General features: G+C 33.1%; 1 protein-coding gene across 1 annotated transcript; it reads right to left on the bottom strand.

The window, feature by feature from the left end:
* Positions 1-5,475: 5,475 nt before the first annotated feature.
* Positions 5,476-13,618, bottom strand: LOC115988465 (probable inactive purple acid phosphatase 16). Its single transcript, XM_031112039.1, has 5 exons — positions 13,281-13,618; positions 9,593-9,817; positions 8,329-8,632; positions 7,778-7,952; positions 5,476-5,960 (listed from the first exon to the last, which is right to left on the bottom strand). The coding sequence occupies exons 1-5, from the start codon at positions 13,576-13,578 to the stop codon at positions 5,748-5,750; spliced, it is 1,215 nt and encodes a 404-aa protein (XP_030967899.1). The 5' UTR covers positions 13,579-13,618; the 3' UTR covers positions 5,476-5,747.
* Positions 13,619-14,393: the final 775 nt, after the last annotated feature.

The following is a 14,393-nucleotide window of genomic DNA, read 5'->3' as shown; positions in this document are numbered from 1 at the left end:
CCATTCTCAAAGGAAGCGGCCTCACTTCCATGCTCACTTAGGTGTGGCTATCAAGGATGTTCTTGCAACTCTAACATCCCACTCATAAGAGCTATAGTCCACATTAAGAGTTTCTATAAAAACTCATCCTATATAACGTTACAAGATACATGCATGCACACCATAGGTAGGGACATGCGTATTATTACTCATACATATATTTAGTGCATGTTAATCAAACTACTCTATGATTAGTTTTTTCCTTTGAACCTAGTTCTTGGGATCTCCAGTCCCTAGGTAGGGTATCCTCATAGGTAGTTTATTCTTCTTTGGGCTTAAGTACCATCCCCCTCGATGTTATCCAGATCTTTTCTCTAGCTAGAGCTTTAGTTAATGGATTCGCAATATTATCATTTGTACTAATATAATCAACATTTATGGTACCATTGTTTATGTATGATCTCACAGTACTGTGTTTTTTTCTAATAGATATGGGTTTACCATTATAGTATTTATTGTGCACTCTACCAATAGTGGCAGTACTATCACAATGAATTAAGAAGACTGAAATAGGTTTCTCCCACATAGGAATTTCAGATAAGAAATCTCGTAACCAACCCGCTTCTTCACTAGCTGAAGATAAGGCAATTAATTTTGCCTCCATGGTGGATTTAGCAATAATCTGTTGTTTTTTAGATTTCCAACTTATTGCTCCACCACCTATTGTAAATACATAGCCAATGGTAGACAAAGAATCACCTGATAAAGTGTTCCAACTAGCATCACTATATCCTTCAAGAACAGCAGGATATCTTTGATATAGCAAACCATAGTGCACAGTTCTTTTTAAATATCTCATTAATTGAGTCATGGCATTCCAATGCCCAAAATTAGGTTTGCTAGTAAATCTTGCTAGAACTCCTATGGTATAAGCAATATCAAGTCTAGTACAATCAGTAGCATATCTAAGACTACCAATAATACTAGCATATTCCTTTTGATTGTAAATATCATTTTCATCTTTAGTAAGAAAAAGATGCACACTAGAGTCAAAAGGAAAACTTGCAAGTTTACAATCAAAGTAATTATATTTTTTCAAAAGTTTTTCTATATAATGAGATTGATCTACAAATATGCCATTTGAAGTTCTAGAAATTTTCATGCCAAGAATCACATTAGCTTCTCCTAAATCTTTCATATCAAAGTTATTTTTAAGAAGCATTTTGGCAACATTTATAATATCCATATTAGGACCAAAAATTAGAAGATCATCAACATATAAACAAATTATAACATGAGCATCATCAAAAGTTTTATAATATATACATTTGTCACTTTCATTTGTTTTAAAACCATTAGAAAGCAAACATTGATCAAATTTCTCATGCCACTATCTAGGTGCTTGCTTTAAACCATATAAGGATTTTAATAACTTACATACCTTGTGCTCATTACCTGGCATTGTAAAACCTTCTGGTTGGTCCATGTAGATTTCTTCTTCTAAATCTCCATTTAGAAATGTCGTCTTTACATCCATTTGATGTATCATCAAATTATGTATAGCTGTTATAGCAATCAATAATCTAATAGATGTAACTTTAGTAACAGGAGAAAAAGTATCGAAAAAATCAATATCTTCTTTTTGTTTAAAACCTTTAGCTACAAGTCTTGCTTTGAATTTTTCAATAGATCCATCAGGTTTTAATTTTCTCCTAAGTACCCATGTACATCCAATTGTTTTACAACCTGGAGGTAAATCTACAAGTTTCCAAGTATTATTAGATATAATAGAATCCATCTCATCATTGATGGATTCTTTCCAAAACTCTAAATCAAGAGAAGATAAAGCTTCTTCTAAAGAAGTAGGGTCACCTTGCAAATTATACACATAATATTCAGTACCAAAAATCTTTTCAATTCTAGGTCTTTTACTCCTCCTAGGTTCAATCTCATATTCATTAACATCTTTTGACTTAGATGTTGAACATTCAAATTTCTCTTGTTGTTCAAAACCCCCACTATTTTTATATTTAAATGGAAATTTATTTTCATGAAAAATTGCATCTCTAGATTCAATTATTGTATTATTATCAATATCAAAAAATCTATAAGTTGTACTATATAAAGAATAACCCAAAATACACATGTAGAAGCCTTTACCCCAAGTTTAGGTCTTTTAGGGTCAAGTAGCCTCACATATGCTAAGCAACCCCAAACTTTGAAAAAATTCAGATTTGGTTTATATTTTTTCCATTATTCAAAAGGAGTTAAAAAAAAGTCTTTTTATGAGGTACACTATTCAAAACAAAATTTGCAATTAAAACAGCTTCACCCCAAAAATATTTAGGAGCCTCAGAACTAACAAGCATAGCATTAGTTAAATTTATAAGAATCCTATTTTTAGGTTCAACTACTCTATTTGAAGATGGAGAATAAGGGGCAGTAGTCTCATGAACAACACCAAGAGATTGAATATAATTATTAAGACCAAGAGTATCATATTCTTTTCCACTATTAGTTCTAAACCTTTTAACCTTTTTATCAAAAGTATTCTCAACTTCTTTTAAGAAAATTGATAATTTTTCAAAAGCATCACTTTTGTTTTTCATAATAAGATAGATATATGAATATTTTGAAAAATCATCTATAAAGGTTATAAAATACCGATTACCTCCACGTGTCAAATGTCCTTCAAATTCACAAATATCACTATGGATAAGCTCTAGTAATTCAGTATTTCTTTCAATTGATTTATGAGGCTTTTGAGTAATTTAAGTCATGCTACAAATTTCACATTTTTCAAGTTCATTTTCAAGTTTAGGAATTAAACCTAAACCACTCATATTTTTCATATATTTATTATTAATATGACATAATCTACCATGCCCAAACATTCACACAAGAAACAATATAAGCAAAACTTGAATTTTCATTCATCTCAACATTAAGTTTAAACATGTCATCACAAGCATAGCCTTTGCCAACAAACATGCCATTTTTAGAGAGTACATATTGATCAGCCTCAAAGACTTGTTTGAAACCAGCCTTATTCAACAAAAAACTAGAAACTAGATTCTTTCTAATGTCAGGAACATGAAAGACATCTTTGAGAGTGACTTCTCTTCCAGAAGTAAATTTGAGAAGCACCTCTCCAATACCTACAACTTCAATGGTATGAGAATCACCAAGCATAATTTTCTTTTTCTCATCCAAAATGGTGTAGGTCTTGAACCAAGTTTTATCATAGCAAACATGTTTGGTTGCCCCAGAATCATTCCACCACCCTCCTAAGCCTTCGAGAATATTAATCTCGGTAACCATAGCCACAAGAGGCTCTTCAATGACATTGGCTTGAGCCACAGGCCCATGTTTTCGAAAACGACAATTTCTAGCCGAATGTCCAGGCTTTCCACATACAAAACATGCATAATTGCTATTATTAGTGTGGCTGCCATTGTTTGGAGCATGCTTAGAATGGTGTGCTTGGTTCATTCTTTGATTAGAGTGGGTCTTATGTTGAGGCTGATTTCCATTTGGCCTACGTTTGAAGTTCCTTTTCTTAGGCCTTACATAGTTGTTATTTCTTACATTGGCTTTTGGCATGTTTTCATTTGAAGAAATAAAATTTACCTTCGGACCACTTGCTCCATGGAGTTCAACAATTTTGTCTTGGTTCCTAGCCTCTTACTCCACTCTCAAACGAGTGATAAGGGATTCAATGGAGAGTTCCTTTTGCTTGTGTCTTAGGACTTTGGCAAACTCCTTCCAAGACTTAGGCAGCTTGTCAATGACGGCTGAAACTTGCATTTGTTCATCTACTCGAATGCCTTCAGATTGAACATCTTGTGAAATCATTTGGAGTTCATAGGATTGTTCCACCACGGACTTGCCTTCAACCATCTGAAATCTGAAAAATCAGCTACATGCATATTTCTTGGATCCAGCTTCCTCTGTATCAAATTTTTAATTCAATGCCTTCCATATCTTTTTGGCTGATTTGTAAGCTTGATCATAATAATCATACAAATCATCAAAAAGACAATTAAGTAAATAATTTCTACAGTAAAGATGATCCTTATCCCATTTCTTAACATCTTTTTCATGTTGAGAAAGTTCTTCAGTCAATTGTTCAGATTTCTTTTTCTTTGGTTTTTTTCTCAGTTAACACATAAGCCACATTCAAGAGAGTAAGATAAAATAAAGTCTTTTGTCTTCACCTCTTAAAGTTAACACCACGGAAGCAGAATGGCTTATTAAGATCACCCGCTCCAGAGGAATTAGACATAACATTACCATTTTCCAATGATGATTTTGTGTTCTCCATAACGATTTGTCTCAAATTGTTGGAAATAAAGGAGAGATAATACCTGAATTTTCCTTGAAAATTACACAATTTGATTTTACCAAAAACAGGTGGCAGAGATGAGGCGTCGACCAAGTCACTGTCTTGAGATAAATTGTGCTGTCTACGATATATCTGATGCAGTTAGACAAATAGTTTCTGCACGTTGTCCCCAGGATACAACAGCCCAGCCACCTTTGCTGATTATCCTTGCGAGCCTACACTACTCGTAGGATATAAGCTCTCTATAGTACTTTCTTTTCCCATAAATTTTGTAAAAGATAGAATATTTTGTGAGTAGTAAGAAGTAATAGATGGTAAGTGTTTAAGACAAAAAATTGTTTTTGAAAAGTCTACAGCTTTCTAATTCAAAAATACAAATGTGTGTATTTGAAACTTCTATTTCATTCCATATATATAGGGCAGACATTTTGCTTGTCCTTAGCCAAAAAATAAAACGTTTGATATCAATTAAATAGTCATAAAGTTATTGAAATTAATATATATATATAATCAATAGCTTTCTTTATATATATATATATATATATTATAAACCAGTCATCAAAAGCTTCTGTACGTTGAGAACAAAAAAAAAAAAAAATCATAATCTTTGAAATTAATGCCCCATAGATTAAGTTGCTAAACAAGAAAAGAAAGAGTCATAATGCCAAGCATTTAATAGCCTATTATTACAAAACCTTTTCAAAAGTTTTCTTCCTGAATATATGTTACAAAAAATTGCTAACGGTTTGACCACTGTCTATTAAACCAAATAGTAAACATTTGTGTATATATGGTAACATAAAATAATTCAGCAATAGCTGTACATTTAAGTACTGAAATTCTTCCATATATGACGTTATTATGTCATATTCAAATAAGATAATAAAACCAAATATGCTGGCAATTATGATATTAATATCACGTTAATGTTCATAAATTTCCTAATTAAAACCATTGACAAAAGCTATTCAAATTTTTAATTATATTTGAATTTCAAAATTTAGCAATCAACATATCTGACATTAAGAGATAATTGATATACATAAATGAGTATTAAAATAGATATAATATTTTTTATAAAAATATCCAACATAAAATAAAGGGATATGACCTAGAAGTCAGCACTTAGGGTAGACTTGGAGTCAACACCAGACCAAAGAAAGATCAAACGGTCATTTTTTCCATTCATAAAAATATCAACTAACTCTCAAGGAGTACAATAGGTTGCTTATAAATGATTGCTAAATCCTAGTTCTAATTGACTAGGAAACCCTAATTGCCTTATTACAAAAATAACCTTACTTCTAAATTAAAATACTAAAAGCCCAATAAACTAATAAAACTTAAAACATAAAAATACAATTGACTTGCAAACATAAATAATACTAAATAATAATCTTCTTGTGTCTCACTCATCAGGTACTCAAGGACTCAAGGTAACTCTGCTGTGTACTACACCGTCCTCCATCCTTATCCAAGATTTAATAGAGAAAGGCTGCTGAGTGATTTCTATAATTCTAGCTCCTTTAGGCCAATCTCCATAGCCACCATAACCAGTATGCCTAGCATAGCAGAGCCAGAGTTTCTCATAGGGGCAGCACCAGTCCAATCCATGGTTATGCCCAACAAATACTGCCTGCAACAATAAAAAGAGAGAGAACTCAAAATGATCCCATTCATATCCGTCAAACCCAAGCCATAGATTCATTTAGTTTCTGATATTCAAGAACCCTAAGCACATATGTTGCATATTAAAAATGTGGTTCCAATTCCGAGCTTTTCTCAAGCCAAAACTGATCAGGATTTTTTCAACTTTCTTGCCAAAACATTAACATATTTGCTTCTACTGCTTCCACATTTAAAAGAAAGATATAATTACAATTACCAAAACTCAGCTGACCATCCTAAACTGCATTTGTGATAGAAGATGATTTAGATGCAAGTGTGTGACTCAAATGTCATGGGTGCTTGAACTCATATTTTCAGGGAAATGTATTGTGATAGAAATGAAAAAAGATAATGGTACCATTAGGGGTGTGCAGAAAACCCACCGACCCGCCAAACCCGACCCAACCCAACCCGACCCACCGGGTTGGGTCGGTTTTTAAGGCTTGGTGGGTTGGGTTGGGTTACAAAAAAAAAATTTATAGCGGGTCGGGTTGGGTTTGGGTCATAAAATTACAAACCCGCCAAACCCGACCCGACCCACCCATATTTAATATATATTTAAAATATATTATATATTTAATAATTTTTTTTTAAAACCAGCTGTAGGGCACTTATATATATATATATATTATATTTAATAATTTTTAAAAAAATTAGCTGTAGAGCAACACTTCCTCGGTTCCTCCTACTAATACTAATTTAATATATAAATATATATAAATATATATTATATAATTAATAAGAATTTTAAAATAACCAGTTCTTCCTATCCTATATAAAAGCCAATTAGTTCACACAAATCCTAATAAATTACTATTGTTGTTTAGTCATTAGTGTTGTTTGCCTTTAAGGAATTACATTGATACTAATCTTTGGGTTTTTTTTTAATATATTAATATTTATATTTTTTTCTACTCAATTTAATAATAATAATAAAAAAATTTGTTAAACCCATGGGTTCAACCCGACCCATGTGGGTTGGGTTGGGTTGGGTTGGATTTATGCGGTGGGTTGGGTTGGGTTGAATATTTTTTGACCCACCATGGTGGGTTGGGTCAAAAAATCCCCTCAACCCGACCCAACCCGACTCATGCACACCCCTAGGTACCATACAATCATGAAGAACCAATTTAGAGAGGGGGGGGGGGGGGGGTGGGTAGAAGTACAACATGATAAATTAATCATGATGAATAACCAAAAGAAACATAACATTAAAAAATAAAATATTAAAAGAACAAAAAGAAAAAGAAAAAGAAAAGCTCCTTTTGACTGCAACGAAGTTATAAAAGACACAAATACAAGGTACTCTAATTTCAACATGTCAAAACAAGTTTTCATTCTTTTCTAATGTAATTCTTGTCAATTAAATGGAACAATAACAAAAAAAAAAAAATTGGTCATTTTGGGCCACAAAAGCCAAGTCATACAAATCAAGCCAGGCAAAGCCTGGCCAGCTTGTGTATCAAGAAATTCCCTATTTGACTTGGTAATAGTAATCAATCGATCCTGCTGAAAATGGGGTCATTCAAATTTCAAGGTCAAATCTAGACCCAGTCTGTCTAGGAGCACTGATGTGTATCATGTGTATGAAGGTATATGTACTTTTGTATGTACATATGTGCACATGCTTGTTCCTTTGTGTCGTTACCTAGAGAGCAGGCATCTAACATGAATATATGTATGTATGTGCAAATCTATATATTTACATAAGAATACGATCGTGCGTTGCTTATCTTTGAAATGAATATAATTATGTATGTCGTGCTTGCTTATCTGTGTGCTTACCTTGACAGAAGGCCTTTTAACAAGAAGATCCATGATACCCAATTCAGCTTCTTGAGATGCAACAGGTTCTTTGTTAATTAAGCCTACACAAGGCTGGTCTATTCCGTTTCCAAACTGTGGAGCAACGTTCTTATATGCTTGACTTGGAATATGCCAGAATATTAGCTCGGGCACGCTGTCAGGTAACACTAAATTAATTAAGAATATGAAGGAAACAGATTTATATTTTTAAAAAAAAAAATTAAATGAATATTCTCCGTATCTTATTGATGCAATTCAAAGAAGAAAACCAAAACCTCAGCATTGTCAATTACAACTATTTGCCTCAATGGAATTAACCTTTCTTTCCTTTTCACTTTCTGTTTAATCAATCCACATCGGGAGCAATGTTCCAAAGTTTTCTGTTCATTTTATTCCTTTCTCTTGCAAACCATTTAAATCAATGAACTAGAGTCTGGCTACTTAAACCTTGTTTCCAATTAATTATAGTCAATGCTAATAAGGTTCCACAAAAAGTAGTTAAAAAAAGAAGTATTTCTGTGTTCTAATACCTTGAGTTAGGGTTGATCTCTTCAGATTTTTTCTGGAACCATTCTGCTTGGGCATTTGAGATAACTCCTGGATAGGACCCGCCGCCAGAATCTAAAAAGTACAGGTATACCACGGGTGATTTTGGATCGACTTTTTTTTTTTTTTTTTTGAGGAACCCTGATGATGAGACTTGGATAACATAGTTGGATATACTTGGCCAAAGATCTTTAGGACCATTGCTAGAATAAGATAGCAAATCATGCTCAATGTCGTGTTTCATCAACTCGATACGCTGTGTGCCTCTGAAGCTGCATGCTTCTTCTCCTGCCAGACATAATGGCCCCATCAGAGAGAAGCTAATATAAAAATCTTTAAATCATGGAAAATTCTAGTGCTACTATTTTGTGCACAACTTTGTGCACAATTTGCCCACATGACAAGTTGTGGTTGGTGAATGGGTGATTCTTAAATCATCCCAAAAAAAAGTATTTAAATCTCTCGTACGAGAAGAGAATCGTATATTATGATACTATTGAGAATTTGCATGTTAGAATGACATCATTTTCTATATTTTCAAATTTTGAAATAGTAATATATTATGGAAGATGAGAAAGGAAGAACGGAAGAGATTAACGTGGTTACATCACTAAGACCTACGTACACAACACCAAAAGCCAAATGGCTACATCTTCATCCTCTTGATTGAACATATTACAAGGGAACTCAGACTTATAATGGAATTTACAGAATTTGAAAATAGGTAAACAATCAAATTATTACATACATATTTTGAATGTGATCTTCACATCTTTATAATTGATTCCTCCAATCCCTTGATTTACTCCATGCAATCAATTCCTTGATTGTCAACAATTTGTGCAAAATGCCATTCTTGCCAACATATATTAAACTATTATAAGTGAGCAAAAATATATTGTTATGAACTTATGATTACTGATTAATTCTGTATCCCATCGCTAATGCATTATAAACATCATCTAAAAGGCTATCTTATGTTCATTTCAAAATATTGCACGAGGGTTTTATTTTATGGTTCACTTGGTTCTGTAATTTCAGTATTCTTCATCATAGTTTGCGTGAATATCATTTTGACTCTATACCAGCTTACAATAGGCCAAGCTCCAATGAGGCAGTTGTCCAAAACAATGAGAGATCAATCATAATCCTGGGAAACACTGACAAACCCAAGGAGTGTTGCCTGTCACTAGTGATGGCTGGTTTGTCACCAGCCTTTTTACACCACATTTCATACAACATGCTAACCTGAATATGTCGAGTTGACTGCTGGGCAAATAAGTGGAGGAATTCCAGGGGCTGAAAACCACTCCATCGGCCATACAAATGGTGCATCGTCATGGTTTCCAAACACACTGGCCCAAGGAATATTTCTGGATTTTGTTGGAGAGATTGCCTGATCCCAATACAAGGTGGCATTTGCTATTAGGAAATTGTTGGCTGTAATGACATCTCCAAGGCATACAACAAAATCTGCTATCCAATCAGTTCGTTAGAGTATTAAACCGAAAAAACAATCTATAAATAAATAAATGAAAATATTAACTATGCAAAAGGGCTCTATTTCAAGCTTTGCACGCTTAACTTCTTGAATTTAACAATCATTGGAGTAATTTATTTGGGTAGACCGATACGTTAAGCAAAAACGTAACCTTTTAATTCAGCTGAATATCAAACAATTCAAGATATCGGAATAGAGATGAAATTTAAGTTTTTTCAACATAATGCACTAAGCCAGAAAATAATAATGGTGATCTTGTCTCTACAATGGGTGACAGTCACCAAGTAAAAGTGACACTGATTCCCAGCATGTTAGTACAGTATAGATAGAACATTAAGACATCATACGAAAATTTCTTTGTGTAGCATTCAGAACTAACCATTTTAACAGAAAATAAAACAACAAACCCAACAAGTTCGTCATGCCTTTGCAATGATCTCTAATTTTTTTGGCACAATATCATAATCTATTCCATGGAGAGTACCCATAAAAAGGAAATGAAAATCATGTATGTCAAAGTGGTACCAGGCATGTCTTAAGCCCTTAACACCAACAACACATTGAAGTGTAGCAATTTGAATGTGTGGTCATGTAATTATGAAACAAATGCTATATCTAAATGAAACAGTCGACCCAACTAGTGGACATCAATTCATTGAATAGAATCAATAGACTGGTCATTATGGCAAGGTCGAACCCACCAAATCTGCTCGTAGCAATTTGTAAGGCACTACACAACTGGTCAACCTTTGTTATTGTTTGATGAGAGCGATACTGTAAACAAGATGTTAAGCTGCCCATGCTGTTCAATATATGAATGTCTATATATGTGCAGCATAACCTAAATGTATAGACAGTTTTGTTTCTTGAAACTAAGCCAAATTGCGGTAATCTTAATATGATTTAATCTAATTTGATCAACTTTGTCAACATTGAAATATTTAGAAGTCTAGATTGTACAGAACAAGAACAACTAAGTCTTTGTCCCAAAATATTGAGGGTCTGTTATGGATTCTCAATAGACTAGTTAGTGTTGACCACATGAGATATCTATTTTTAATACTTCTAGTGTCCGAATTTTGGAAACAAAACTAAAATTCTATAGTACTTAAAATTAATAGATAGACCCTTCAAGGTGCAATTCTAAAACTTGTTTCCCCATTTATCCTAACATGACAAAAGAGACAACAAACATGTAGTAGTAAGAGAGTGCAAGGCCCATATCATTGCTATTTCGAGTCATGTGTGAGACACTTCACAAATGACCCACATGAACAAGTTGCTAAGTTAGTAGCCCCAGATTACAGATTACTAACCCCAAACTCCCTTCAAGAAATTGGACTTAATACATTACATAAAAAAGTGTGCATCATAAGTACCAAAGTATTAACGAACTAACCATTAATAAGTTATGAAAAAGGTTTTGCCGCATGCTTGTACAGAGTATGTGACAGCAAAAAAAAAGGAATAAGTGTCTAAAGTTCACTTGGTCCCGTTCATTGTACATGAGTTGACTTCTCTTCTGTGAGCTCTCAAAAGTCAATACCATATTTTTTGACGATGAATTTATATACACACTTCACTTTAAAATTTTGAAAAAAATGAAATACTTTTTAAAAATTTTTAGAAAAAATACTTTTTGAAAAAGCATCAGAGTCTTTTGGCTAAATATTATAGAAAACTAAGTTTGTTTGTGATATGGGTACTGTTTAAACTTATTTGGAAAATTGAGGAGAGAAGCGAATTTCGGCAATACCATTACCGAAATTCTAAGAAAAAGTAAGAGAGAGGAGAGAGAAATGATGTGATGGAAGGGGGAGAGAGAAAAAAGGAATTTCTGCAATGGTATTACCGAAATATGTGTCCAAAAAAAGCAGGCTAACCTACCCGAAATTGGAGACTGACCTGACCGAAATTATTTAAAAAAAAAATGGAATTGTGGCAATTGAATTGTCAATTGTGGCAAGAGTAATGCTACATCTATAAACTATTTTATAATATTTTTACAAATTGTTGATATGGCCAACTTCTTACTAGTTCTCATTAGGGCCCACCAATAACATTATTTTTTTATTTATCAATAATCACTCATCACATCAACAGTTTGTGAAAGTTTTTTTTTTTTTTTTTTTTTTTTTTTTTTTTTTTTTTGTAATCATCCATTTTAGGCAAAATGCTATAAATACAAATTTTTTTACACAAACTGCTAATGTGGTAGGTGATTATTGATAAATAAAAAAAATGATATTATTGATAGGCTCTCATGAGAATTAGTAAGAAGTTGGCCATAACAACAATTTGTAAAAATGTTATAAAATAGTTTATGGATGTAGCATTCTGGCCACAATTGACAATTTAGTTTTTTTTTTTTAATAAATTTTGGTCAGGTCAGTCCCCAATTTCGGGTAGGTCAACCTGCTTTTTTTGGGCACATATTTCTGCAATACCATTGCCAAATTTTTTTTTTTTTTCTCTCCCACTTCCGTCACATCATTTCTCTCTCCTCTCTTTTACTTTTTCTTAGAATTTCGGCAATGGTGTTGCCGAAATTCGCTTCTCTCCTCATTTCCCCAAATAAGTTTAAACAATACCCATATCACAAATAAACTTGATTTTCTACAATATTCAACCAAAAGACTCAAAGCAACATCCTTTGGACCTTTCCTCTTTCTCAATAATAAAAATAAACAGTTGGTATTAATATTTAGTAGGACAATAATAGTGACATGGCAACTGAAACAACATGGTACCATAGTTCTCAGAACCAGACCGGAACAGGAGGTCGGACCCGGAAAAGCGAGAACCGAGATAAAAACGATTTTTTAAGCATAAAGAACCGGGCATATGTGGCAATTCCGTGAACCTGTAAAACCGGGGTTGGACCGCACGAACCGATGGCAAGAACCGTGTGGTCCAACCCCTTAGCATTCTTTTTTTGTTATAAAAAAATAACTTAACACAATTTTATTCTACTTAATTAAATTATCCATCTCTTACAAGGAATAAAAAAAAAAAGTAAAATTAAAATCCTCCAAAGATATTCAACTTTACTTCAAAAATTAATCATAAATTTTAATGTTTTCATGGTTATTATTTTATTTTATTAACTTTCTTATTCAATTATTAAATATATGCTTGAAAATCATTAAATTTCCCTTACATATATAGATATATTAGTCAATTTTGCTAGTTTTATAAATTTAATATTTATATTTAGGATTTTAATTAATTATTAAATTAATTATGACGTCATCATGGTTCGACCCCAGACCTCAATTCGATCTCAAAAATCTTGAATTTCCCCTTTTTACGGTTGAATGAACTCTTCCAATTCGAACATCTTACATGGTACAACCACCACATTTATTATCACACAACACAACAAAGCTAGCTAAGTTAGCACATGATTGATTAAAAAAGAAGTGATAAAGTCACCTGTAGGAGTTTCATTGTCCAGCACAGTGTTCATGACCTTTACTGAGTTCACGTCATGGTCTGGTCCCCAGTCCGACCACGCGTTCTCCCCAAAATGCAGGTCTGCAAAAACCGCTATCTTGAACGCTGCACCCGCCCGCATCTGAACATACCTCTCACCGCCTGAGGCCTTTGTTGTTGGTGGTGGTAGTACGGCCTGCACTTGGTCATCTAATCCGACGGTCAGGATGAAGAGAGAGAAGCAGGTGAAGGATAAGATCGCTACTTGGGTCTGAGTTTGTGGCCTCTTCAACTCCATTGAAAGGAGAGAAGAGAAGAGAAGAGAATTTGGGTGCAAATATATTGCTTTTTTTTTTTTCTTTTTTCTTTTTTGGGAATCAAGGAGGTGAACTAAAATCTTAAAAAAAAAAATAAAAAAAAAGTATCAGAAAATCTGAAAAAAAAAAATAAATCGTAACAAAGAATATGTGAGAAAATGATTATGAAATAAGAAATATCTCTTAATTTGGGTGAGGAGCCAAACTAGGCTTTGGAGGAGACAGAGAAAGAGAGGAAACTGCAGCTCTACTGCTGCTTCTTCTTCAGAGTGAGAGAAAGAGATTTGAGCAATTTGTTTAGACTAAGGGTGTATTTGGATAGAACTTATTTTGCTGAAACTAAAAAATGAAAACTGAAAATACTGTAGCAAAATAATTTTTAAATGTGTGAATAGTACCGTGGAACCCATTTTTAATGAAAAAGTTGTTGAAAAGTGTAATTTGTGAGTCCATGAACAGTACATATGCACTATTCACTGCAAAAGTCCACATTTGCGGTTACTGTTCAATGAACAGTAATCGCATTACTCCAAAACAAAACGCGTGAAAAAAAAAAAAAAAAAAAAAAAAAGAAGAACAAAAACGCAAATCAGAAACACAACGCAGTTTTAAGTGGAAACCAAACATACACTAATAATGTCCATAAAGACTTTGGTGCGGTATGAATAGAGCTTATAGTGTCTACATTTTGGAAGGGACGCGTTTCAGCTTTTTTTTTTTTTTTTTTTTTTTTTTTTTTTTTTTTTTTCTGCATGCGTGTCAACTGGGGCACAGAAATTACTGTTTACATACTGTT

This window comes from Quercus lobata, chromosome 5 (genome assembly GCF_001633185.2).
Source record: "Quercus lobata isolate SW786 chromosome 5, ValleyOak3.0 Primary Assembly, whole genome shotgun sequence".
NCBI lineage: Eukaryota > Viridiplantae > Streptophyta > Magnoliopsida > Fagales > Fagaceae > Quercus > Quercus lobata.
The sequence above is the reverse complement of the archived record's forward strand: the minus strand, read 5'-3'. Positions and strand labels throughout refer to the sequence as shown.